At 41.4% G+C, this 27465-nt stretch overlaps 1 protein-coding gene across 1 annotated transcript; it reads left to right on the forward strand.

Annotated features, from left to right (window-relative positions):
- Window positions 1-103: 103 nt before the first annotated feature.
- SRD5A1 (steroid 5 alpha-reductase 1) lies at window positions 104-15432 on the forward strand. The gene is made up of 5 exons (XM_059815651.1): window positions 104-556; window positions 2777-3011; window positions 9378-9479; window positions 11654-11804; window positions 14722-15432. Exons 1-5 carry the CDS (start codon window positions 104-106, stop codon window positions 14786-14788), a joined length of 1008 nt encoding a protein of 335 aa, XP_059671634.1. The 3' UTR covers window positions 14789-15432.
- Window positions 15433-27465: the final 12033 nt, after the last annotated feature.

The following is a 27465-nucleotide window of genomic DNA, read 5'->3' on the forward strand; positions in this document are numbered from 1 at the left end:
CCGCCGCGCGCCCCGCCGTCGGGACGGCCGCTCCCGTCTCTCCCGGCCAGAGAAACCACGGGGCGAAACGGCCGCGGCGCCGCGTGCTCACGCCGCTACGCGCATGCGCGAGCCCTCCCCCAAGACTTCTTCCGGGCGGCGGCACATCGCGTCGCTGCCGCTGCCGCCACCGCCCCGGCGGAACTTCCGCTCCCAAGCGCCACTCCCGCCCGCAGCGGCCCCACCAACCGGCGGACGGAGGGGGCGGAGCAGGCCACGCCCCCTGCGCCGATTGGTCCGCGGCGGCGGCGGGCGTGCCGCCGGCCGGCCGATGAATGGAGGCGCTGGGGCGCGCGCGAGCGCGTGCCTGTGGTGCGGGATGGGGGCGAGCGGCGGCGTGTGCGGGTTCTGGCGGCGGGTGTCGGGCCCGGAGGAGCAGTGGCTGCTGGAGCTCCTCTCCTACGGGCTGGTGGCGCTGGGCGCCGCCTCCGCCCTGCTGCTCTGCTTCGTCCCCATGCCCTACGGCCGGTACTCCTCGCGGCGCTTCGGCTGGCTGCTGCCCGCCCGCCCCGCCTGGGCGCTGCAGGAGCTGCCCTCCCTCCTCGTCCCGCTCGGGCTCGCCGCCTGCGGCGGGGCGGCCGCCGCCGCCTGGCCCAACCGCCTGCTGCTGGGCTGCTTCGTCGTGCACTACGCACACAGGTGCGGCCCTTCGGCCGGGGCGGGGGGCGCTGGCAGCGGGTACCGGCGGGGCTCCTGCGCTGGAGCGCTTGGCCGGGCCCCTCCCTGCGGGTGCTCCCGCTCGGGCTGGCCCGAAGAGCGGGGGGGCGGCTGCTGGCGGGAGAAGCGCGGTTCTGTGGCAGTCCAGGGTCCATCTTGACAGAAACGCCTGACTACTGTTTTCTGGCTGCAGGGGTCGAGATTCTGCTGTGAATCAATTCTAATTACTTAATATAGTAATAGCTAAAGTCTCTTCTGCTGCTGCTGCACGTTGAGATACTCTATGTTATTACATGAGCCGAGCAAGTAATTGTAGCAGTGCGGTGCTTGATGCTTCGTTTTGCTGCTGTGTGGTGCACAGTGGAGTGCTAGGGTACCTTTTGGAAATGGCGTAGAAGTGGAGCGTTGGGTGCTCTCTGTGTGCCGTATCGCCTGCATGCTATAGCTGTAGCTCTTGTGGTGATCCCCGTTTAAGCAATGGCTTGATCAGGTAGTCTTAAGGATGCAGTGTTCCAACAAGGGAAGTTCGGCTCTGGATGCTGATATAATGCGATTTTGATATTGTGAAACAGTAGCTATTTTCCAATTATGTCTTTCAACATAGTGTTCATCTCAGGAGTTGGGCTCCACGATCCTTGTGGGTCCCCTCCAGCTCAAGATATTCAATGATTCATGAAAATACTGGCAAAGCTGAGGCTGAGTGCCCTATGTTGCCATGCAGTTGATGGTGTTTGGGTATCTCGTAAAACTGCTGGGGAGAAGGCAGCTTAGCTGGAGCTCAGGTAAGATTTTGCTGTTCCCTTCAAGTCATTGACAATAGTTACTGGTAACACTCCGCAAGTAATTTTTCCACCATAATAATACAGCAGAGGTAGATTTGGCAGGCTAATTTTAAGCTGAGTGTGTGGCTGATATACAGCTGTTTTCCAGTGCTTATTGTGAGAGGCTGTTGCTTTTGACCGAAAGCCTTCTACATCCTCGTGGTCGAGAGAGATGCAATGTACGGTTGGCCTGGTGGCTGACTGGCTTTGTAAACTCAGGAGTGTGTCTTTACTCCCTCTTTTCCCATTCTTAAGAGTAAAGAGATTAATGTTGGCATGGGATCTTAACTCATCCTTGATGTCTGGGAAAAGACAGAAATGCAAGGCAGAGGTTTGTACGGAAAGCTGAACTGTGCCGCAGTTTCTTTCTTCCAGTTGCTTATTGCTATTGCCGGACTGAGGGACTATTCTGTAGGTGAACGTAGACTGGAAGAGACCTCTTATACAATTCCATTTGCTGTAACTTAGCAGGCTTTAAATAATCATATTAATGACTTTGTTATGCTTTCTTGAAAGCTGTTACAGTTTTGCTTCCTCTGGAAAGGTTCCTTTCAAGCAGTAGTCCTTGGGTAGCTGGAAAACATGTGAAGAATGCTCAGGCTTCAATAATCCTACTCCTATGTCATTATAGATTGTAATTAAATTGATAGGCAATTGGGAGTTGGCTAGTTACATGGGGCAGAACACAAACATTCACCTGCTTTTCTTGTTTGGACCTTGTTTGTTTACTCGCGTAATCCCCTGGGAAAAGCAATCAAGATTCCTTTCCCAAATGGGGTGGCTGTTGTGGATTTGTCATGTCTTTAACAGGTGTCATAGGGTAGACCAAGATTGTCAAGGCAAAGCAATTAATGTTTTAAAGTGACTTTTAGAGCAAAGAGGAAACTGAGCTCAATTAAGTTAATTTCAAGGCAATTGGCTTTCCCACCTGGAAGTCCTGGTGGATTTGGTGTAGGGATTGTGAGACCTGGCTTGTTTCAGAAAGATTGATGATACCACTGAGGATTTAGGAACAAAGGAGGACAAAAATACGCTGTGCTTAACAGCAGTTGCCTTTAGTGCTCTAATCTAAGTAATTGCCTTGGATACAAAATTCAAAATTTCTGTCAGAAGGGTGAGAGAGGACTGATCTTGTAATTCTGATTAGGCAACAAAATTAATGTTTAGGTGTTAAAGCAAATGCATCTGCCCTTCTGAACTGGGATCAAAGACTCTGTTGAGAATTTGAAAAGTGGGATAATACGGGCTATGGATTACAGTTTTGGACATCAAAAGTATCTTTTCTGTTTGTTAATGCAACAATTTTTTTTTCCCTTGTTCACTGCAGGGCACTCATATTTCCTCTTCTGATCCGGGAAGGAAAACCAACACCATTTCTCACTTTTGTGCTAGCGCTTCTGTTCTGTCTTTACAATGGATACTTGCAAGGCCGAAGCTTAAGCAACTATGCAAAATACCCTTCAGGCTGGTTAAAAGATCCGTGTTTCATTACAGGTGGGTTAAAACACATTATGAGAATGTTAGCTGTAGTTTTCCTTTGTCCTCACAGCTTTTAATTTTTATTATCATTTTATAGTATCTTCAATCCCTTTTTATAACTTTTCTCATAGTTAATTGTCTTGCTTGCTGTAGCTGGAAGCCTTGTAACTTTTTTTGTTTTAGAACTGTGAACTTGACACTTCTTCCCACAATGTCAATACTAGATGACCTGACTGTCACCTTTATTCTTTAACACTAAGGTAAATATGGGTCAGTATTTTTTTTAATATAGGAACTTGAGGCCTTAAATGGAACCAGCAGCATACAGGTTTAGAACAAACAAAGCAGATTTCCCACATAACATGTAGATTAAACTGAAATCCCTTGTTTCTTGATGTCATAGTACTAAAGGTTTGTATGTGGTCAAACAGAAGTGAACAAATCCATGGACTAAAAATCCAGTCAGGGTAGCTGCTAAATACCAAGACACCACTTCTAATGCCAAAGGTCCTGGGTTTTAGGTTATTTACACATGCATGCACAGAAATGCACCAAGGCACCCACCCTTGTAATAGGAGTGGGCTTTGTCAGAGAGCAAAACTGGCCCACAAGGAAGGGGGTGGAGGGGTTGATCACTCCGGTCAGGAAGTGAGGTGACATTTATACTTCAAGCCATGCATATGATTAAAAGGCTAAGATGTTTAGTGACAGAGTATTGTCTTAGCCGTGTTTTTTGTTTCCTAGGCATCTACTTTTGCCTACTGTCAAAAACATGATATCATTTTCCAAGGAAATCTTGACAGAAAGATCTTTTTGATCTGAAGATAAATCAGAATATTTTGCCTTGTCAGTCAAAGGCAGAATACTGGGCGGTGTGGATCCTTTATCTGAGCCAGGGTGTGGATCCTTGATCTAAGCCAGTACTGTTCTTGTTGTTATTCTGGAGCCAGAGTGAGATAGTGTTTCTCCCAGATTTCTCAAGCCTTGTACAGCAAGAATAAGAAGTTTTTATCTTTATTGCAGTGTTATTGCAGATGACAATATAGGACCAGTGTGCTAAATGTTGTCATGACTGTAAGATGGAAGAAATTTAAATGGAAATAGCTTCTCTTGCCAAGATTACGAGGCATACTGCTTGTGCTCTAAAAATGGAGAAATTGAGGTACAAGGGAATGACTTCAGTATACTTGAAATTCTCTTGGTACTTTTGAAATTCCAGTCTCCTTAAACTTGGGTCCAACAAAAAACTGATTAAAAGATCCATTGATCAAAACTGTTGAAGACTCTGATGCAACACAGACTCTGTTTCTGGTGTTCTAATTTAGTACCATAATCAAAAGATACCTCAATACAGTGCTGTAAACAAATCATGAGTCAGGAGCTATAAATAAATTCCTCCTTACTGAAAGATCTTAAAAAATTAAGGTAGTAAGACTGCTGCTCAGGTTTCCTTGGGGTTTTTTGAGTTTCAAGGATTTCTGAAAGATGTAAATGTATAAATGCTGATAGTTAGGTTCATCTGTCTTCAATTATGAATACTTCCGTGTATGAATTGTTTTGGTTTGGTGTTTGGGTTGTCTTGTTTTTTTTACCAAATAATACCAGTTTGGAATATATGCTTATATATATTTAGTTCCAGTACTGCTAATCATAAGCAAAGTGTTGTTTTCATGGCTATTGTAAGTCAAAATATTGCTTTAAAAAGTTATCCTGAAAACTAGGAAAGTGAAGATTCCTGGTATACATAGCAACTATTTTAATAGTGTCACTTGCTGGCTTTTTTTTACTGTTATTACAATAAATCTTTATATTAAGTTTGGCATGGCTAGGAAACAGCCAGACCTAAGACTTCTTGTTTCTTTTATTCCTGCAACTAGTGTATCTTTGGGGTTTTTTGGTTTTTTGTAGTGCACATCAACATGATTGGAACATAGTGGATATTTATAACTGCTATTTGGTATTCATCCCAGCTAGGTACCTCCAAATATCTGCAGTTTATGCTTGTAGCTTTGGTCAACTCAAATGCAGAAGTGCCATATTGTACACTGGATACTCCCTGAACAACTGGACTATTATGTTCTAGTTCTTCAAAAACCTCTGGCAGTGTCTTTAAGCCTCTGTTTAAAATGACTAAAAAAATTGAATAGAAGATTAGAAAATAACAATAGCAAGAAAGCATATTTGCTGACGGCTAACAACATATTTCTTCAGTCTATATGTAGTTACATGTGGAAGGGAAATCGGAGAGTGTCTACAAGTAGCAGCCAAAGGTTCAGTAGTTGGAAGCTGAAATGAGATAAATTTGCAGTGAAGATAGAAATTTGGAGAAGTGAGGATGATTAACCATCATGGTGGGAGGTTTCAAACAACTGATGTGTTCTTTGTCTGTGGAGCCTTAGTATACAGATTGACTGTCTGTTTTCAGATGTTTAGGAGTTAATTCTGGGAAAGCAATAGCTGATACCTACGCCAGCAATTGATTTGGAGCAGGAATACAGTTTTGATGTTGTTCTCTTATGGTTTCTTTGGACTGTGTGTTGGTTTAGTTCAGAGCAGTGAACTCCGCTGTTTTCAGAGGAATGGAAATGTTTGGCTTCAGATGCAGTATAACACTTGATAAAACCATGAGCTTGCAAACCAGTGTGGGAACGACTTCATAATCTTTCAGCATGTACCTTACACGTGCGTGCCAATAAAAAGCTTGTGAACTTACCAAGAGTATCTATGATACCCTGAAATGGTAAATGCTACAAACAGGGGCATATGCACCTGCATGTTTCACCCTTGTGTTCTTTCCTAATCTGTCTGCATTTCTAGTTGGAAACTCCTTCCTTCCTTTGCTTGCTTTAGCTTCATCAAACCCTTTGCAGTATACCATATGTCTTTTCTTACTCCTTTAAATCCCCATTCAGCTACTTCCTTCTAATGTTGATGGCTACCCTTCTGCGCGTCAAAACCCACTTTTCTTCGCAGCAGCTCTGTGAAGCAGAGCAGTACTTATAACTCGGATGGTGCAGGTGACAAAACTTCAGCACCTAGTCTGTTGCATGAGACTTTATCTGGCAGTCAGGCAACCAAGCACACATGCCACCTCTGCTCTTTACACAGAACAGACGGGAAGAGAGCATGGGCATTGTCCATATCTGGATATGGTCTCGTGGCTGAGGCATGTGGGTTAGTATCTGTCCTAACATCTATAGGCCTCTGGATGTTCCAAATGATCTTGTGCCTTCTTGGAAAGACTAAGCACACAATCTGAGATGAGGCACTGGTTCACCTGAAGCGTCTGCTGGTCGCTGTCAGCGCAGCTGTAGAAACTGGTGTCCTGCTCTTTCTATACAGCATCTTGCACTGCATATTCTTGAAAGCCGGAGCAGGGAGGTGAGCCTGACAGCAGTTACCGTACTGTCATTCTGAAATAGCCTGCAGAGCAGGAGCATAGGTCCTTTTGTGTGATATTCTACCTGGGCAAGGGTGAAGAGGGCACTGGTGCAGCAATGTGCACATACTCTTCTGTTGCACTAGGTTGTTTGGCAATATAGACCTAGTTACTGTCCTTCTTATGCAAGTGTTCTCCTAGTATGAACCCAGTCCTTAATCTCCAGGTTTATCCTGATGAAGGAAAAAAGCCTCTTGAGTTTCATAGTCTTGTGAGGTCATCTGTGTTGCGTGGTGCATCCTGTGGATCTGAGAATCCACTGGAGTATGCTGTGGCTCCCTTCCTGTTTACGTATCTGCGTTTGCCTTAGGTGGAAGCCAAGTCATGCGGATGGTGGTGCACACCTAGCTCTTGACTTTGTAGAGTGCAATCCTAGGGTTCAGCCATGGTGAGAATCTGAGGGTGAGGACAGTGAAATACAATGCCCACAGAGTATAGGCGCAGGGAACGCGGTTATGCAGTACTTCAGGGGAAAGCGGATCTTCAAATTGAAGAGCGGTGCAGTGTTCATTGGCTTGTTGTTCATGAAGAGAGATTTGATTATTACCTTCTGACATGTGGTAGTTTTCAAATAGGAGGGGTAAAAAAAATGCATATAGTCAAACTAACCTTCTATAGTAATTGGCACTCTTAAAGCAAGCTGCAGTCTCTTTGCATTATCTGACAAGTTCTTAGTAGTTCATATACTAATTTACAAACAGACACCAATACAGAATACACAGGTAACTCTCAAAACTTACTGTGGAATTTCAGAGAAGTCAAAGGGTCTCTCATTTTCTCTCCCGAGAAAGAAATTTATTATTCTTCCTGGAACTGATACTAACTTTCAGTATAGATTTTTCCTCATGCTAATATTGAAGTAATTTAGCAGAAATATTGTTTACATTTAAGTACAATTAATCTGTGTGCTTCTTAAGAAATTTCCTTTCAAATTATTGTATGGGTAGAGATAATGATTTGCTTATTTAGTTGTATGAATAACATCCCTTATTTTCCAAGGTAGTCTCAATCTTCTTTGGCAATTAGCAAATTGATACATAATTACTAATGCTAAGAGAAGGAAACTATTTTTGTTGCTGGATGCAGTGGGAGTTCAATATTCTCTGTTTGGATAGAGATCTGTTTTGAAGGAAAAAAGTTAAAATTATCTGTTTGCCTAAAAGCAGAATTCAACAGCATTTGAATTATTTACCCTATGTTTTCAAATGTTGTCGTTATATGAATTGGTCTGTAAATTCCTCATTACATTGATCTAATATTTCTCATGATGGTGTAATTACATGGAATATCTAATTGAAAGGATTATGATAAAATTTTACTACAAAAGACACTTTGCATATGGCATCTACAGACCTTGACTGCTAATGGAAACTTATTGCACTGTGCTGTGTGACTAAAAGGTTGAGAAACATGCTTGTTTACAGGACTGAATTCTGCTACAAGTCTTGTAATGTAAGCAGACTGTAACAAGCTAATCAAACAATGTTTTTGACTTATATAGGTAAATATGGAAAGAGCTTTCATGCAGAAACCTCAATTTCTCTGCAGAGCAGTCATTTCCTCCTAATCCACATGGAAGCAGACAGCTAGGTCCTTTAGCTAAACACAGCCCACAAGGGATGGAGAGATGAAAGCTGCCGATCTAACAGCTTGTTTGAGAGACAAGGTCCACTTATGTCTGTAGCTTCACTTCAAAATATAGCTTCAGTCTTGGTAAAGTATACTCTGACAACTTACTAGTCTTGTAACATGGCCTGGTACATCTGGATAGCCACTTAGTCTCTTTGCTGATGGTCATACTACTGGATTTCTCTGTATTGAAAGAGAACCATCTGAAAGACTCAAGTTAGGGGTGCAAAAAGGCAAAGCTTTCTTCATCTGGAGTGTGAAATGACGTTGTGCTAGAAGCACATTTACTTGGCAATTTAAATAAAACTTAGTGGGTCTGGAGTTGGATTCAAAGCAATGCAATAGATCTACCATCAGCCCCTAAAAGTTAGATCTACCATCAGCCCCTAAAAGTTAGATCTACCATCAGCCCCTAAAAGTTAGATCTACCATCAGCCCCTAAAAGTTAGATCTACCATCAGCCCCTAAAAGTTAGATCTACCATCAGCCCCTAAAAGTTAGATCTACCATCAGCCCCTAAAAGTTAGATCTACCATCAGCCCCTAAAAGTTAGATCTACCATCAGCCCCTAAAAGTTGTCTGTTCCTAGCAACAAGGAATGCTGCCTTCAAAGGAAGATAGCATAGGTAACATGTAGCCAGAGACTCAAAACGGAAGGGTGGAAATACTGAATTTCAGTCCTAAATTCCTTTTGATTTATTCCGTGCGATTATGGCAACAAGACATAAGGGTGCAGGATGCTCAGTTTCTATGAAAAGCTGGTATAAATGGTTAAGCCATCTTGCCAAATGACACAAGACAACAGTAAATGGTGCACAATTCACAATTTTGTTATTCCTTTTATTGCAAAGAAGTCTGCTGTGGAAATGCTGGTATATTGTCAGTATAAAAAAAAAAGGAGGGGAGGACAACACCAAGATGTGTCCTTTTGACAGGAATGAGAATGGCTGATTCTTCCAGTGTTTAAATTTTTTACGTATTTGATTTTCTATGTGGAAGTTAGGGAAATATACACATTACATATGCATATATGCACGTGTACTTTTATAGAAGTCTAGCAACATAAGAATAAGCTTTATACTTACAGTTCTATTCTTATCTAGAGACCTATTGATTACTATGAGCTCTGCTGACTGAAGAGCTCAGTGTGGGGCTGGGATTGTGCAGGACGTCACCAGACTTGCTTATACTGTGTACATTATTACTGCTTTGAGATAATATGCCTAATATGTGATATATGACTGTAGTTTGTTTTCTGATCAAGCACCTCAGCTCAGTGTATTAAAGATACTATTTTAAATATTTCTCTTCAGGTTTTATAGGGTGGTTGATCGGCATGGCAATCAATATTCATTCTGATCATATTCTCAGAAATCTGAGAAAACCAGGGGAAACTGGTTACAAGATACCAAGAGGTGAGTAAAAAAGTTAGAAACTTATATACCAAAAGCAGCATCTCTCATATGAGGAGAGACTGAGAGAGCTGGGACTGTTCAGCCTGGAGAAGAGAAGGTTCAGAGGGATCTTATCGATATATGTAACCACCTGATGGGAGGGAATGAAGAAGAGGGAGCCAGGCTGTTCTTAGTGACACCCAGTGACAGGACCAGAGGCACTGGGCACAAATTTAAACACATGAAATTCCATCTGAACACGTTTTTTTGCTGTGAAAGTGGTCAAACACTGAAACAGGTTGCTCAGAGAGGTTGTGGAGTCTCCATCTGTAGAGATACTCAAAACCTGACTGGACATGGTCCTGGGCAACCTGCTCTAGCTGACTCTGCTTGAGCTGGGGGCAGTTGGACTAGATGATCTCAAGAGGTCCCTTCCAACCTAAAATGATTCTGTGTAAAGACAACCTTCTAAAGCTTTGTGTATTTTGGGGGAAATAGTCATTTATGGTAGAGAAGAAACTGGAAACAGCAGTCTGTCTACCTTAAGAAGTTATTTCATAGTGTAGGAAACATCTTATTTTTTTCCTCTTAAGCCAAGTATTCTAAGGGATCTATTTCATGATATCACATGGCTTGTGTGAGTCTGTGGATTTCTTGACCAACTTTGACTGTATTTTTAAAAAGTGGTAAAAATGGAACATAGCCTTCCACAACTTTTGAGAATCAGCAGATGGGTGGAGAAAGAAGACTTAAATTATCATCCCAGTAGGGGGGGGCAGGCGGAAAGTACTCAGCTACTTATGCAACTGTGTGTGGCTGGCCCATCTTATGTTGTCCCAGGTATGAAGAGGGAGGGATCTTAGGTAATTGGAGGGCAACAACTACTGCGGTAAGGGAGATATAGGGAAGAGAGGACAGAAATCCAGAGGAAGTTAAGCATTATAAGTTCTGGCCTTCATGGGAAAATGGAGAAAATGAAGGTACTGGAGCCTATTGAACTGTTAATGCTTACTGATGCTTTTGGAAGCAGTAAACTCTTCCAGGTATATTACACTCAGTGAGAGCAGAAAAATAATAGTTACCTCTGAATTCTGCTGTTTCTGAGTTTTTCTTTCAGTTGTTGCCCTCTCTTGGTTTTTAGTGAGATTTTTTTAATAAAACTGGAAGAACTAGATATATAAGACAGTAGATTGTTATTTTTCACCAAAAAGATAACTTCGTATCTTTAATAGATGTAAATCCAAGTGCTCATGTAAAAAACAAATATGAACATACTGTGCTGTGTTCAGTGTACAAAAAGGTTCTCAAGGAAATAAGATGTTGTTTGCTGCATGATCAGAAGGAGTTGGTCTTTTTGATATTACTTATCCAATTTAAGTGCTAGAATTCTGCTTCTCTTGTCTCAAAACCAAAGTTGTTAAAGCAAGGTCAAAACATGTCCTTTATTACACTTGGCAAATATGCATTTGTTTGGTCCCACTGTTTGGTAAAGCACATACTGAGATGTTATCAATTTGTACACTAACTTTGGAATCAGGGTAAAAGTTCTTTTATAAAATTCCCAGCAGGTGAGTACTGATGGTTTATGCATAATTGGCTCTAAAACACATGTAATGCAGACTGCCAATTACTTATTTCACTGAATGTCAGGGCTGAAGTAGTAGACCTGATGAGGTATGGGAACAAAAGGGCAACACATTTGAAACTAGGGGATAATTTTTGAAATTCAATTCATAATAATATTGTTAATAAATAACTTAATTTCTGAAGTACTTAGATGAAAGAAATTAAACATTGTATGCTAACTAACCCTAGGAATATTTTCTGGGACTCTTAAAAGGGAGCATATTTTCTATTTTTACATATTTTATAAAAGGTTTAGTTTATGATCAAAGTGCCAGCTTGATATCGTTGTTAATTATTTAGAGGGGCATGAAATCGCTTCTGATACTGGTAAAGCCACTTTTCTTCCACGATTTAGAGGAAAAGTAGAGCTGGAGAAGGTCTGCCTTAGAATGAGGTCTGAAGTGATCCTTCATAGTACAGCTTGAACTGAAAAACACTGCTTCTACTGCCTTTAAAATTGTATCAGTAGAGACATTGGTGATATAGCTCTTACTGGACTTACAGTAAAACATAGCATTGGACATGTCCTTGATTAAGGTGCTTTTAAAATAACTCTATCCTGCTTTTAGGAGGAATGTTTGAGTATGTCAGTGGAGCCAACTTCTTTGGAGAGATCCTGGAATGGTTTGGGTTTGCCCTTGCTTGCTGCACGATTGAAAGCACTGCGTTTGCCTTGTGTACACTTTTCATCTTGGGTTCAAGGGCAAAACAACACCACCAGTAAGTGTTTGTGTCTTATTTCTGTTGTCTCTATGTCACACTTCGTTTCCATTTTACAAATTATGCCTCAGAGCAAGTTTTGTGAAAGACTTTGTTACTGCAGTGGAGAATATGATATACTCATTAGTATTAAGCATTGCAGAATTTCAAAGGGATAGTACTAAGCATAAGGAGCATAAGCACACACAACGTACAATAAGGTGGTCAAAATGATGGCTTTTAAATGAACATAGTTCATCCTGGGCCTGAAAAGATTATAGACACATTTGGGAAAATTCTCTGCTTGATCATATACTATACTTTCCCTTGCTGCTCAGACTTCTTTGTATAATATTAAAATTTTGAAAATGACTCTAATAGCTTCTGTTACAGGTATCTTTTATAGTCAAGACTATATCATATTATCTATAATCAAGTGTATAGACAATATGAAAACAATTCTGGTAGATGGTATTTAATAAAGTCTCTGCTCTGTAATTGGACAGTCTGACTGCTAATGTACTGTATTCATAATATGGCTTTCCTGCTAACAGAAGGATCATAGTTTGAGAAGACTTGTTTCTTGAAAGAATTCTCTTTAAGGAATAGCATGTTTAAAAGAATTTGAACACCTTAATCTTATTTTGGTTATTTTCAGCTTCCTGCTTTGGTTCTTATGCTGAAACATAGTAGTATAAGAGGAAATAAACCTGAATTCATGGAGGAAATAGGCTGAGGAAAAAATGCCATTGCTAACAGTGTCAGGACAGCCATGGCTATGTCTAGTGGAGTCTTGAAAACCTCCAGAAATGGAGTTTTTTATGGACCCTGTTTGTGGGTGTTCCAGTTCTGTATTACCCTCCCAGTGAACAAGTTTTTCCTACTATCCAACCTGAACCTTCCAAGCCTGTTGCCTGTGACCATCTCTCCTTGTTTTACCACCTTCTATTACTGAGCAGAGTCATAGAATAGCTTAGATTGGGAGGAGCATCTGAAGGATGTTCAATCCAGTCATCTGGCGTGACTTGCTCCGACCAGGGATAACTGCAAGGCTATACCAGCTTGCCCAGGGCCTCATCCAGTTGAGTTCTGAGCGTCTCCAAGGGTGGAGGTTTCAGCATGTCTGTGGCAAAGCACTGGAACAGGATTTTTCTCATTCTTATGGGGAAGAGGGTTTTTTCCTTATGTCTGGCTGGAATTTTCCATGTTGCAACTTTTATCCCCTGCCACTTGTCCACTTGCTGTGCGCCTCCAAGAGGGGTATGGCTTTGTCTTCTCTCTAATATTGCTGCAGGTGGTGGAAGACTGCAATTAGATCTGCCTCTTAACTTCTTTTCCAAGCTGAACAAGCCTAATACCCTCAACCTTTCCTCTTATATGTTCCAGCTATGCAGTCATCTTAATGACCATCTGCTGGATTCTTCTCAAGTTTGTGGATATCTCTGTTGCCCTGGAAGCTGAAAACTGGAGGCAGTAATGCAGATGCAGGCTCTCACCTGCTGAATAGTGGAGAATAAGCACTTCCCTTGACTTGGTGGCTCTATACTTGTTAAAGCAGGCCAGTATGCAGTTAGCCTTCATCGTTGCAGGGATCCATTACTGACTCATGTTCAACTTGTCCACCAGGATGTCCATGGCCTTTTGTGCAGAGCTGCTCTCTAGCCAGTATGTCTCTGGCCTGCACTTTTGCATGGGGCCCACTGCATTCCAGCTGCAAGAGTTTGCATTTCATTCCTGGTTTTGCTCCATTGTCTTGAATAACTTCCCTTCCAGTACCTGTAGGCAGCAATAACAGGGCCCCTTAGTCTCCTTCTCACCAGACTAAGCAATGCCAGTTTCCTCAGCCTCTTGTCGTATACTATGTTCTTCAGGCTCAAATTCCATGGTTGGTTTCTATCTTAAGCCTTGACAGAACTCTTTCAGAGCTCTTGACTTACAGATCATTATGAAAAGCTAAAGGTTGTTGAAGGAAGTAATTTGCACTAAAGGAAAATGCATAAAAATGAAAGAGGGGTACAGAAAAAACCCACATAAAAATAGCAAATCCCTGTTAGTGAAGAAATGTTTTGGTGTGGTCTTGTTTAGTTTGAAAAACTTAGAATGAATGACTAAAAAGATAAATAGTGTAATGCTGGTATCCCACAGCTGCAGGTAGTCCTGCATTGCGTGTTTTGTTCTTTGCTTATTCCAGCTTTGATCTTGCAATTAGCTATTGATAATATGAATACCTGCATCTTTGAGGAGCCCAGATGAAGTTAATTCCTTTTTTATTTTAAAGAAGCAGAAGAATAAAAATTTGAAAATGGGAATAAATGTATTTGTTATATAAGGTGACCAGACAAATAATAACATTTGGTAGCACTGTGCATTTATTCTTTTAAAATTGTCTGGGTTTGAAAATAGAGTGATGGTCTTTGAAGGGGTTTGGCAGTAAGGCTAGTGTAATGTTTGTCACATTCAGTTTGATTATCCACATCCTGACTGGAACTGAAGATGTTTCTATCCAGAACAGGACTGTCTGTCTTTCCAGTATGTGAAGTATCCCTTGCTTCCGCATGAAGTCATTATACAATTCGACATGTTATCCCATTGAATGTTTTTTTACCCCTACTTCTAAAATACAAATACCCAGGATATGCATGACAACATAACTTTTATAGCAAAAGGTTATTCTTTCCCTGGCTCCTTTCACCACATCTGTTAGTTTGGTTTCCCATCGCTGGCAGAAATAACTTTGTTTTGTTGCAGTTGGTGATTAGATGTCATTAGGATGAGTGTGGTAAATGGCAGTTTTCTATCCAGAGTAGGTTCTAAAGGCATTTTTCTGGTTTCTAGCCAGAAAATATACAGATTAAATTGATCGTGATGTACAATTACTTAATTTCCTCGATAGCATTTTGAAGACTCAATACTCATCAGATTTGTCTTTGTTTTTCAGATGGTACCTTGAGAAATTTGAAGACTATCCAAAGTGCAGAAAAATTGTGATCCCATTTGTGTACTGAGCTGTGCTTTTAACGTTGTTTTTGAAGTGGCCGCTTTTTTTAACAGCGAACGCTTTACAAGTGTTGGCTGGTTAACAACACACTCTGATCATCACTGCGACAAAGCCTTTGTATCAGTGCTGCTATTAGTTACTGCTTTTCCTCTTAATGAAAACCCAGAATCTGATGGACATGGTGAATAGGAACAGAAAAGCTTTTCCAACAGTGGAGGACCGTCATAAATACATTAGGCAATGTGTCTGAATTCACATCATGGAAAATACTGTACAGGACTTCTGATGCTTCCTTTTCTGCCTATAAAGGCTTCTGCTGTTTCCACCTGATCTAGCCACACTGTCCTGAGGATTGTGGTGTGAGCCCAATCATCCTCACTGCAATCTGGATGGTATGTTCTACCTGTTATTTGTCTGCATACACAAGTGTGGTTGATTTTTTTTTTTCCCTTGTCTTCCTAATCCTTTCTTCCCCCCACCTGCATTTCTAGGAGAACTGATGATGCAGATCAAGGACATTAGATGAATATAGTTGCTGTTAGGTGAGAGACAGTGTTCTTCCTCTTCTTTGCACTCTTACACAGATATGGACACTGTATAGATAATACTTAATGCCATTTATATAAACAGCTGTAGTGCTACCTTTCCCAAATAACAGATTAAGATTGTCATCTATCTGTCAAATTTGATAACTATCTCAATATTCAGTATGTGTTTTCTCATTCAACACTATTTTTGGAAGGCATTCTTTATTTGGGATACTTAGGCCAGTCTAGCACTTTTAACAATTGTGTAATGTTTTCTAACTCACGTTATAAAAAAACCTTAAGATTTTTTATAAAATTCTCTTACTGTGCTGTTTAAAAGTCCGCCTTCTCCTGTTGATAATGGTCTAGATGATTTTATATTCCAAAAATCTGGAATATTTTAGTGCTGCTTCTGTTATTAATGTCAGTTCTCACACCCCTACATTTTTCTGCTGAAGGACTCCAGAAGGGTTTCAAAAACATGATGGGATCCCAAGCACACCAAATTTCAAGTTTCAGGCACATCTGTGTCCTTTGCATGCTTATGATATTAGAGTTTCTTAGAATTGCTGAAAAAAAAAATCTTAAGAAATTCTACAGAAAACTTTAAAAAAAAAAAAACAAACCCAAACCCCAAAACCCTAATAATAATAATGAAGAACAAACAAAACCCCCACAAAACCCAAAACCTCTGCTGCTAATATATTTTGGAAATATATGGAAATCAAACTTTTGCCAAGTGCCTTCTGATCTGTTTACACTGTGTATGTTGGGTTATGTTCTTCAAAACAAATTGGTAATATAATTTTGCCAATGCTGAGTTTTCCAGTTAGGTAGTGCAGTAAGCTTTGTCTAAAGCTCAAAATTCTGTCTTTACTGGTGAATTAAAAAAAGTATATTTAGGAAATAGGCAGCGAAAAAGGACTTTGACCCAAGCTTCTGCTTAACAGTTCTTTCTTCCTCCTCTCCTTCCTGCCACAATTATACAGTACTTATTGCACTGAAATCTTGGCTGTCATTAAGGATTTATTCAGTGGGGTAAGTAAGTGTAAAAAAATTCTGTTGTTATTGACTGAAATAGTCAAAGGAAGGAGGAGAGAGAAATTGCTAGTCCTGCAGTGATGATGACTTACCTACAGCTAAGCCCTTGGACTGCCAGTTGCTCTTCATAATGTTGACTGGGATGACCGATCCTGCTCTCAGCCAATATCCAAAAAGTCCAGCTTTGGGAGAACATAGGAATACCCATTCCTTTTGCCAGTGTCATTACTTGATTCTCAAATTGTTTAATCATCTCTTTAGTGTTTACATCTTTCCTTAGTGTGTTACAAGAAGTTTGAGGCTTTCCCTGGTTTTGTTACCACAATCTAATTTGACATTTGATCCTAGCTGTCTTGATGAACACTCAGTCATGGAGTTCCCTGGAGAGAGGATGCTGGGGAGGATGATTTACTCCTCAATGCTAAAGTGGAGTTAGTGGACAATAAAAGTTCAATAGGATCACTTGAAGCATATTCTGAAGAAAATTTTAGAAACCTAGTCTTAGGGTTTGGAAATATCTAGGTATCTATCACATCCCTGTGGCAGTTTTTAAATCTTGTATATAAATCATCCAGCTATCGAAATCTGGTTTAGGGGAAAAAATACTTTACAGGATTCAAAAAGCACTATCTATTCTAGGTGTTTGAATGCTTGCATAGTTTATGGTGAATTAATATCTGATATCTTTAGGGAAATTTGTTAAAAAATCACTAATGGGACAACCAACCAGTAAAAAAGATCTGGCTGCAGCACTTTAGTCTCTAATCCAACATCTTTTTTTTTGGCCTTTTATGAAAAGGTAAAGAATCTTTTAATAGTAAACAGTGAGAGAAACTGCTCAGTGTTCAGTATGTCTCCTTACATTCAAGAGCTGTAGCTCTCTGTAGTCAGTAGTCTTTATCATCATTTACAGAAAATTTGTACTGATGCCTCAGTTTAGCTCTGGTGCTATGCTGCTAAATATTTATCTTGACTAAGAATTCAGATGGTTTGCTCACATAATGTTAATTTATGGTTTACCTGTAGCAAGATGGGGATCTGAAACGTGATGCTCTGACAGCTTATCCATGATTGTTCTCTTTTTAGAGAAAAGGAAAAGCTAAGGTCTATGGGATGTGAATGTCAGTGCATCTAGAAATTCTAGTTAATTGGATGACAAAAAACCCACACTCAGAGAATAAGGTTTTGTTCTTTGTGTGTTTATATTTTATATTCTCATTATACTGTTGCAACCTTCCTTAAGTACAGAATTTATCTGAGGCAGTTCATTGGAGCACAAGTCTTATGAGGAGCGGCTGAGGGAACTGGAGTTGTTTAGCCTGGAGGAGGCTGAGGGGAGACCTTATCACTCTCTACAACTACCTGAAAGGAGGTTGCAGAGAGGTGGGTGTTGGTCTCTTCTCTCAAGTGACGAGTGACAGGACAAGAGGAAATGGCCTCAAGTTGCGCCAGGGAAGGTTTAGGCTGGATATTAGGAAAAATTTTCTTCACTGAAAGGGTTAATCAAGCATTGGAACAGGCTGCCCAGGGAGGTGGGTGAGTCACCATCCCTGGAGGTATTTAAAAGACATGTAGATGTGGTGCTTAGGGACATGGTTTAGTGGTGGACTTGGCAGTGTTAGGTTAATGGTTGGACTCAATGATCTTAGAGGTCCTTTCCTACCTAAATGATTCTATGATTCTTGCATTTCAAGACCAAGGTACATTGGTGAAAAGCCTACGATCAACTAGGTCAAATGCTAGAACTGCCTTTTGTTTAAACAATATCCCATTTATTTGTCATACTTCACTCATGCTCCCTTCCCCTTTCAGTAGCTTTGACAGAATTTTTCTGTTAGAAAATATCTTATACTGAAATTTTTTTCTTGAAAATATGTAGTGTGAAAATGAACTCTGTTCTGCCTGTTCTATAAGGAGAAAACATGTATGATTGCTATTGGGTATAATCTGTAGCAATTTTTAACAGACATTTGTATTCAGGCTGCCTATATCTTTCCCCAAAATCCCCTACTAATAAAATATGGTTTGCAGTGTCTTGCTTGAATACTTTTTTCTGTTAGTAATCCTTGCTACAACTTGTGGGGGTTGACCAAGGCTTTTGTACCAGCGATTTCATTATCCCAAATGACGTCCTGAGGACTGTAACAGTAAGGTTGTATTAGAATAACCTAGATGCATATGTGAACTTGACAATATGCACTCAAAGAAATTAAAATTCACCAGATAAATGGTGACTAGTGATACATTCTTAATTATGTAAACCAAAGTACGTAGCTGAGATGTTCTACACTTGCAATTAGAGCAAAGATTAACAGAAACAGAGACTACTCATTTGGGTTCGTCTTCTGCTGCTAGGTCATGGTGAACTTTTCATTTGGAACAACTGTGGCACTTGCTGTTTCAACTATTTTAGTTGTGGTTCAGCAGCATATTGTCTTTTGGAGGAATGAAGATAGTGTACAAATGGCTTGTCATATAAACTTGTATTCTTTCAGCAGGCAGGAAATCCTGAGGGCCTACCACAGAGTTTTTACAGCCTGTTTGGGAAAAACACCTCTAACAAACACCTGTTTGCTAATTTAAATAAATTAATAATTTTAGTATGACAATGTATCAGCCTATTCTATGCTACTAAGTTTTACCAGTAACAGTTGCACTTGTCGGGGTGGCCTTTCACACATACATCAGTCAGTTTTGTGAGGAAAACGGACGTCTGGGTAAAATTGCACCACTTTTTGCAGTGATGCAACATACCTGTCAGTGTGCATGTGCCCCCACAAATACACGTGAGCAAGTCATTGTGGAAATTCCTGTTGAAAGACAACTGAAGGGATAAGCCTTCAGGTTTGCATCCGAGTTCCACAACTGCAACTTGCTGTTGAGCTTCTTTTAAAAAAAAAAAAAAAACAAAAACCAAAAAACCAACCACAAACAAAAAACTCCATGTGTCTTTGTGGAATAATTGCTGGAGGTAACTTAGGAATTAAATGTATATTAAAGGTACAGCATTGAAGAAATCTTCAGGGTGGAGTGTGGCAAATCTGCAAGGAATCCATCCCACAGAAGTTCCCTAGGTGACCTTAGATGTTGGCAACACCAGGGGAGCTTGGTGTGCTGATTCTAAGAGAAACTACATGGAGGGTGGAGCGGAGTGAAGACACCGCAGCCAGGCTCTGTGATAAGGCAGGAACTGGAAGGTACTATGGAACTGACAAACTGCATATTTACCACCCTCAGCCAACAGTCTGTCATTTTTTGACAAAAGACTATCCTTTGGGTGAACTTTGCTAATTATAATCTCATTATAATACCAGAAAACACATCTCCATCCCAAAGCTACCCACCTCTAAGGTGCGACCACCCCTCACTGAGCTTGCGCTCTGAATTTTTCTTAGTCTATACCTTTAAAAGTAAAACGAGAAACTTGTACACCGATTATAATAGAGGTATGTATGACTAGAGTCACTCAAGCTCCACCTGTAAGGACAAATAATATAAAAATGGCTTAAGAGAGGAAGGATGCTGGGGAAGATGCCATCGCAGACCACCTTTGACACCTGGGATCAGTTGATGGGCTGAGCCTCTCTTCCCCCCCCACAGGGACGCCTTTGGGTAAGATTCGAACGCTTGGCTATACCGAGTGCTTCCCCGGGAAACTTAGAAATCTCTATAGAGGTGCTTTGTAACTTAATGTGTTTGTAGCCAGGCTATATTACTCATATTCTTGGTATTTGCACATGCTTTGCAAGCAGTAATTTTATCACCAGCAATCCAAAAGAACTTGTGTATCTGTTGCTTCAATAAACTACACTATTCACTAACCTAGCTGTGAGAGTTCTCATTGAATGCCACCAAATCCCTTAAGTGTGTCCATGCTGGTTCATGGAATGTGACTAGACTGAAAGTGTACGGTGTTACGAGTGTATCCGTAATCGTGAGAGTTCAATACATTGGATGCAACTGGACTTGTAACACAGAAAAGTTGGGCATTACTCAGAATCTAAGCCTAGCCGCCCCCCAGCCCCTCTGACATCTGAGGACAAGCTGGAATGCAAGGGGGTTTATTTTCTGCCAAATTGCCTTGCCCTTTAACGTGGCAGTCTTGTAGATCCCTTGCTTGATTTACTATGTTTGCTTTGAAAGCAAAACCAATACAATATGTGGATGGTGGAAGCAATAGGTTATCTGTTCACAGAGATGAAAGAATACCTATATAACGCTTGGTGTAATGCCTCTCCAAAGATGATGTGTTACCAGTGTACTAGCAAGAGCCTTGCAGTGTTGATGTTTGTCCTTGCTCCCTAATATTTGCAGCTTCTTTTTTTTGAAACGCCTGTCTGGTTTCTGAGAGGACATGGGTGGCTGGATCCGAAGAGGGAGTGCTAGCAAAGCCACGTGTTCCAGCTGCTCTGCGAGGGAGTGCTGTATTTCTCTTGGGCTATTGAAAGGGAAAAACAGTACAAACATAGATATAAACTTCTACCAGAAATGAAGAGCTGTGTGATCATATCCATGAACCGGGCTTCAACTGTTGAGCAGCACTGTCAAGACTAAATAAAGGCCTGACCAATGTGAGCTAGCAGAAACTACCCCAGGTACCTGCTGTTATTGTGTCCTGATGGCTGCTGTATTGCATTGGGATCCAACCTTTTTAACCCGTATCAGTGTATTGGTAAACAGTTCGAGAGGCTTCCAGCTATGCCCCCTTCACCCCAAGTATTGTGTTTGCTTCAGGAAACCAAGAACCAGATGCTATGCAGAGCCAGGATTTTGCTAATATGCAAGAGGCCCTGGGAGGAAACTCTGTGAGAAAGGAGCCAAGTGCACTCGTGTAGATTTGCAGGATTTCAACGTTTTGCAAGGGCAAATATGTTTCCCCTTCATTCTCCGCCTGCCTCTTTGAAAAACGGTGGCTGCAGTGGAATAGGAGAGCTGACATGAAAGTCCCCAATAGTATTTTGAAAGTGTTCAAGTGTTACAGCAGAGTCATTAATATATGCAAACATCAGTGACCAAAGATAAAAATAGTCTTTAGGATGCTTCAAATAATCCTTGCAAATTTTACTAGGCCTCAGAACCAAAGACCAATAGATTAAGCGTAATATTTAGCATAAACCAATATAGTATATGATCATTACTGATAGAATAAAGTAATTCTAGGAAAAGTAGTTTAGAAAATATGAATAGCTATGCAGACAGCCTACAGCAGCTTAGCCTTACAAATAGAAAGCTAAATGACCAAGAAATATCAGCTCTGAGAGAAAAATGAGCTGGGATATTTTCGTGAGCAAAAAGATAACTAGTTTGTTGATGAGCAATATATAATTTTTATTAATTTTAAATTGAGATAAGGTAATGTATTTGATTACTTAGACTGTAATAATTTCATATTATTCATTAAAATAGTAAAGAAAAAGTCTGGCACTATGCATTGAACCTGCATTCACCCAGAGGTTCCCATCTGAAGACACTCAAAACCCTCCCTGAAGCACGATCTCTAGAAGCAGATAAATTAGGTAAAGTTTTTTTGCCTTAATGGTTTAATTCCCACTAAGTGTTTCCTACAAAGTATTCCTGTAGCATTATTCCTGGACATCATTTTTAGATCCATGGCTTAGAGTGGTCAGAAGGAGGGTGTGGTGGAGCACGCAGTAGCAGCCGTTCTTATCCAAGGCATGCTTGATGAATTAAGCACAAATTTCTCATTGCTTTCTAGCGTGTTCTCAGCAATTTCTCCAAGAAGATACACTGAAATCTCTCAGAGCTGTTTCTGAGAAGGGACACCATATGGCCTGCTGAGGTGGAAGGTCTCTAATGCAGCTCTGAAGAGGTCCATTTGTACTGTTGGAGTGACCAGGATGGAAGAACCTGGGACACAGCACACCTTCTCACCCCCCCAAATCTCACCAGATAAAAATAATAACATGCTTGTGAAACTGAAGTTTATCTCTTTAACTAGGCAAGTCCACTGAGGTAGTTTTGTATGTATATTATTTTGGTTTTAACTCACTCATAGGTTCACCTTTTTTTGTTTTGGTTTGTTTTTTTAAAATGATCAGTCCACTTTTTAATAAAATTAGATATAAAAAAGTCAGGTTCCATTCAAGATTGCCGTACCCACGATATGTGATTCAGTTCTGAACTTGTTACTTCCTTTGCTCATCAAGGTCTGGTGTCCTCATTAGATACCACGTGGAAAAAAATTAGTCCCTGCAACTCCCTGCTTTGTTGATTTGCTGTCCTTTAAAATCTTGGTTAAAAGTATCTATTTTTCACTTTACCCTGTTCAGTCTTTTTGCTATTATGCTGTAACTTTCTCTAATATATAAGCTTTTTATAAAACACATCATTCCTGTTGCTATCAAATTTTCTCATGAATTGTTATTTGCTCCTGATTAGGCAAACATTTATGCAAGCTTGTGGTGGGTTGACTTTGGCTGGACATCAGGTAGCCACCAAGCCAACTCTATCACTCCCCCTCCTTAACTGGACAGGGAGAGAAAAAATATAATGGAGGGCTTGTGGATCAAGATCAAGACAGGGAGATCACTCACCCAATTTCTGTCACAAGCAAAACAGACTTGACTGAGGGAAATTAATTCAATTTATTGCCAATCAAAAGTCAGAGTAGGGTAATAAGAAATGAGAACAAATCCTAAAACACCCTCCCCCCACCCCTCCCTTCTTCCCAGGCTCAACTTCACTCCTGATTTTCTCTACCTCCTCCCCCCTGAATGGCACAGGGGAACAGGAATGGGGGTTGCAGTCAGTTCATCACACGTTGTTTCTGCCGCTCCTTCCTCCTTGGGGGAGGACTCCTCACACTCTTCCCCTGCTCCAGCGTGGGGCCACAGGAGACACTCCTCCACAAACTTCTCCAACGTGGGTCCTTCCCACAGGCTGCTGTTCTTCACGAACTGCTCCAGTGTGGGTCCTTTCCATGGGGTCCAGTCCTTCAGGGACAGACTGCTCCAGTGTGGGTCCCCTGTGGGGTCGCAAGTCCTGCCAGCAAACCTGCTCCAGCGTGGGCTCCTCTCTCCACAGGGCCGCAGGTCCTGCCAGGAGCCTGCTCCAGTGTGGGCTTCCCACAGACTGCAGGGGCACAGCCTGCCTCACCATGGTCTTCACCAGGGGCTGCAGGGGAACCTCTGCTCTGGCACCCACAGCACCTCCTCCCTCTCCTTCTTCACTGACCTTGGTGTCTGCAGAGTTCTGTCTCTCACACATTCTCACTCCTCTCTCTGCTGCTGTTGTTCCACTGCTGGTTTTTTCACCCTTCTTAAATATGTTATCCCAGAGGCGCTACCACCTTCGCTGATGGGCTCAGCCTTGGCCAGTGGCAGGTCCGTCTTGGAGCCAGCTGGCATTGGCTCTATCGGGCATAGGGGAAGCTTCTGGCATCTTCTCACAGAAGCCAGCCCTGCAGCCTGCCCACTACCAAAACCTTGCCACGCAAACCCAATACAAAGTTTTATTTTATAAAATTGCAAAATAAAGCAATTACATGGCACTTGTAAGCAAAAGTCTTATGTCAATTGCTGTAAGTGGTTTTCTTAAACTGAAATTGTCATGCAATGTTTTGGAAGGTAGACATTTCAAATCTCAATGGATAATACGCTATAATTACTACTCTTAAAAGGGTTACTAGCAAAAGTCCATAAAAGTGAAGTAATTGTACCTGTTTCCTAATTCTTCATACTAGATGAATTGCCATCACAACAGCTTTTAATTTCAATTCAAAGTAGACAAAACAGGCAACTCCTTTGCAAATGTAACCCCGTCTGCTACTGTGGCTAATCTCAGAGATTTTCTTGAATATTCCTATTTCTGATACAGATCAAAAAAGATAAATTACAAATAACACTGCAGATAACAAACCATGACTTATTTTCCATCAAGCAATAATATCGTCTTCTAGCACTTGGTGTTTGCGCTAACACCAGGCTAACGAGAAACATGAAATGATTATCTAACTTATTTTGTTACATGTAAAATCCAGTCAAACACTGTTCTCAATTGTCTTATTGTGGCACTGCACAGATGTGGGCTTACTGGGTACCTATTGCATCATAGCTTCTAGTCCCAGTAAGCACTGCCTAGAGCAGAAATCGCTAGTCACAGTAGCAATTTCAAGGACAGCCCCCTCTTCTAGTTCAGGGTTATGCTTCTCCCAGATGTGGACCACAGAAGCAGACAAGACTACACCCCCCAACAAGCACCCAAATATCATCAGCAGAGGTCTTCACCAGTCATCTGCGTCTATGGTGCACAACGTGTAGAACAACAAGGGATGCTAACCTTCCTGCTCATGATCCTCTTTCTCCTCCAGCCCCGAGTATGGTAGCCTTCAGTAAGGTGTGCCAGCCTCTACAAACTTACTGGTAACTAGACCAGTTCCTTGCCAGCACCTGGGGCATAGACCCTCACTGGTGTCATGGTGCTCAGCTAAGCAGGCCAGGAAAGATGGAAACCCACACAGAATTTTTAAATTCAGCCTTTCAGAGGCTTACAATTTTTGTTTGGGTTTGGAAGTTTTTTGGTGGTTATTTTGGTTTTGGTTTTTTGGGGGAGCAGGGGGAATGAGCTGTCCTACCCAGAGGGGACTTCATTTTTTTGCCATACTGTGCATGGGACAGAGGTGCTGGGAGAACAACATGTGTTTGGCATTAGAGAGACATCCAGGCGAACAGGCATGAAGGCCCATGAGATAGGTAGGAAACCGTGGATCTCTCCAAATGTTGCATGTTACACACACAGTTGGAGGTCTCTAAAACCACTTAGTTTCGAGGCAACAGGGTTTGATGTGGCTTGCTGATCAGGGATTGCTTTTCAGTGTTCAATACTTAGCAGCGTAGAGGAAGACTGAGTTTTCCTGGTCAGGATTTGGAGGGAGAGAGACTTTTGTCTTCTGCAGGGGATGAAAATAACAACAGTGTATCAGATGGAGCAAAGAACATGAAACTAACAAGAATAAAGCATGTGCAACCTTATTTCACCCAATAGTTGGTAATTCTAGCAACTACCCTGAGGGTTAAGCTCCAGACACACTGCTGTAGCTGTTGTAACATTTATGTTACAAATATAAGGGATTCAGTTTCTTCCTAAATGTCCACAGATGTATGATGAAGAATAAGCATAACAGACCTAACTTCTAGGTGTTAGGGGTTGCCAAATCCAGCAGCCTGAGAAAGGCGAGGCTCCCGCAGCTCCGTGCCCCCAGGTCCAACCAGTAGCAAGGCTGAGCATGTATTCCCAGTAGGCACACATACAAACGCTCATCTGCAACAGATATATATGTATATACATGGCTGGCCACATGGATCAGCACATGCAGACACACTCAGCACACACGCAAACAGAAACAGCACCAACAGCCTCATCCTGTTCCCCTCCCTGGCTGATCAGGACGAAGGTCTCTTAGTGGGAAACACGTCGATACAAATGTACAAGGTAGATCCCTCCAGCAGCTGGGCTCAGGCACCCAGTCTGCCCAGTAGCTGCCCCTGGATCCCACTCTCCCTAGTCACTGGCACCTGGACATATGAGCCCCTGAGTCTGCAGCTCCACTGCAGTGGCTGGTACAGACCCCCCTTCCTCACAGCCGTGCAGACACACACACGCGCATGCATGGAGGCACAGTATGAATCCACCATTAGCTGTGTTTAGACATGGAAGGCATCCAGCAAGTGGCCCTGGATCCTCACTCGCCACAGCTGACAGCACCTGCGCATTCAAAACTCTGAGGCCCGCAGCTCCACCCCAGCTGCTGGTGTCTTCAGTCTATTCCCTGCTAAGATTTTCTCTAAACACTTTCAATTTTTTAAAAAAACTATTCCATGTTTTATGTTTCATGTAACACTGTTTTGCACATAGTGAATTTATGGACTATATCTCATGAACTGATCACAAGAGGGATTACTAGATACCAGACACTTGAAAATCATTTGTTGTGCTTGGTCATCTCTAATGCTCCTTCTGTTTTATGACTAACAAGATCTAACTTTTATAACATTTTTTGCCCTGAATTAATTTCCTTTTAGCAAAATATATTTCCCTTAGTGATATGAAATGGTGACATAAATACAAAATCTACTCTACAACCATTTGCACAAACAGAATTACTGTCTGGTGTTCACACAAGGAATTTAACTTCTCTATCCACTTCCCAGAAATGAAGTACTCATATGTAAAAATAACTATGATGCAGACTGGCCCATATATGTGCAGGCTGAGCAGAGGGGCCTTCCAAGCATCAACAGAAAGGAAAGCAAGTGAGATTGTGTCCAGTTAGTAAAAGCAAGCTTCTGTAAGTCACTCACATGACTTTGCATTAGTATGTCATTACTGTTCTCATTAGTATGACAGTAATAATCCCTATCTGGAAAATAACTAGGGAGAAAAGATTGCTTACCAAAGCAAAGTTTTACTTTGTTGTTTTTTACTTCATTGTGTTTTTTTAAAAAATAATATCAAGACTCTTTAACATAGAATTGTTTGTGTTTGTGCTGGTGCATTTTAGGCAAAGCACTGTTTACAGGATGAGCAGAAAGGGAAATGCCGGTACCGACCAGAAGCAGAGTTTGGTCCTAAATTTTTTAGTGATTTGCAACTTAAATATGTTCTAAAGCTCATAAGCGTGGCATGAAATGTAAGGGAAAAATACAAAATACAAAGCACAGCTCTATTGTTTATAGAGATTGTTTTCCGTAACACCATGAATTTCAGCTTGGGGAAGTATGCCTCCATGGGCATTTTGAATGGCAGCCTTTGAGTGGGCTTTCATTTTAAGTAAATCAGTTTTCTTAAAGGCTCTCCAGCAAGCATTTGGAATGGATATTAGTGAAGTCTCCAGGTAATTTTGGTCTGCAGGAACAAGGTCTCTTACCTCTGTTAACCTCTGTATAGATTCCTCCAGAGTAACGTACTTCCTTTTCCTACTTTCTGCTCCAACAGCAAGGCCAGCTGTTTGGCAGCAAGGCTGGGCACTCAGCCAGAGCTCTACTTGATCTAGAAAAGGTTTTATCTTTCCCAGTGTATAGTGTAAATATTTTGTTCTAGCAGATCTGATTTGAAACTTTCCTGGGTGATTGATGAGATCTGCCCTGAGACATCACAG

This window comes from Gavia stellata, chromosome 3 (genome assembly GCF_030936135.1).
Source record: "Gavia stellata isolate bGavSte3 chromosome 3, bGavSte3.hap2, whole genome shotgun sequence".
Lineage (NCBI taxonomy): Eukaryota > Metazoa > Chordata > Aves > Gaviiformes > Gaviidae > Gavia > Gavia stellata.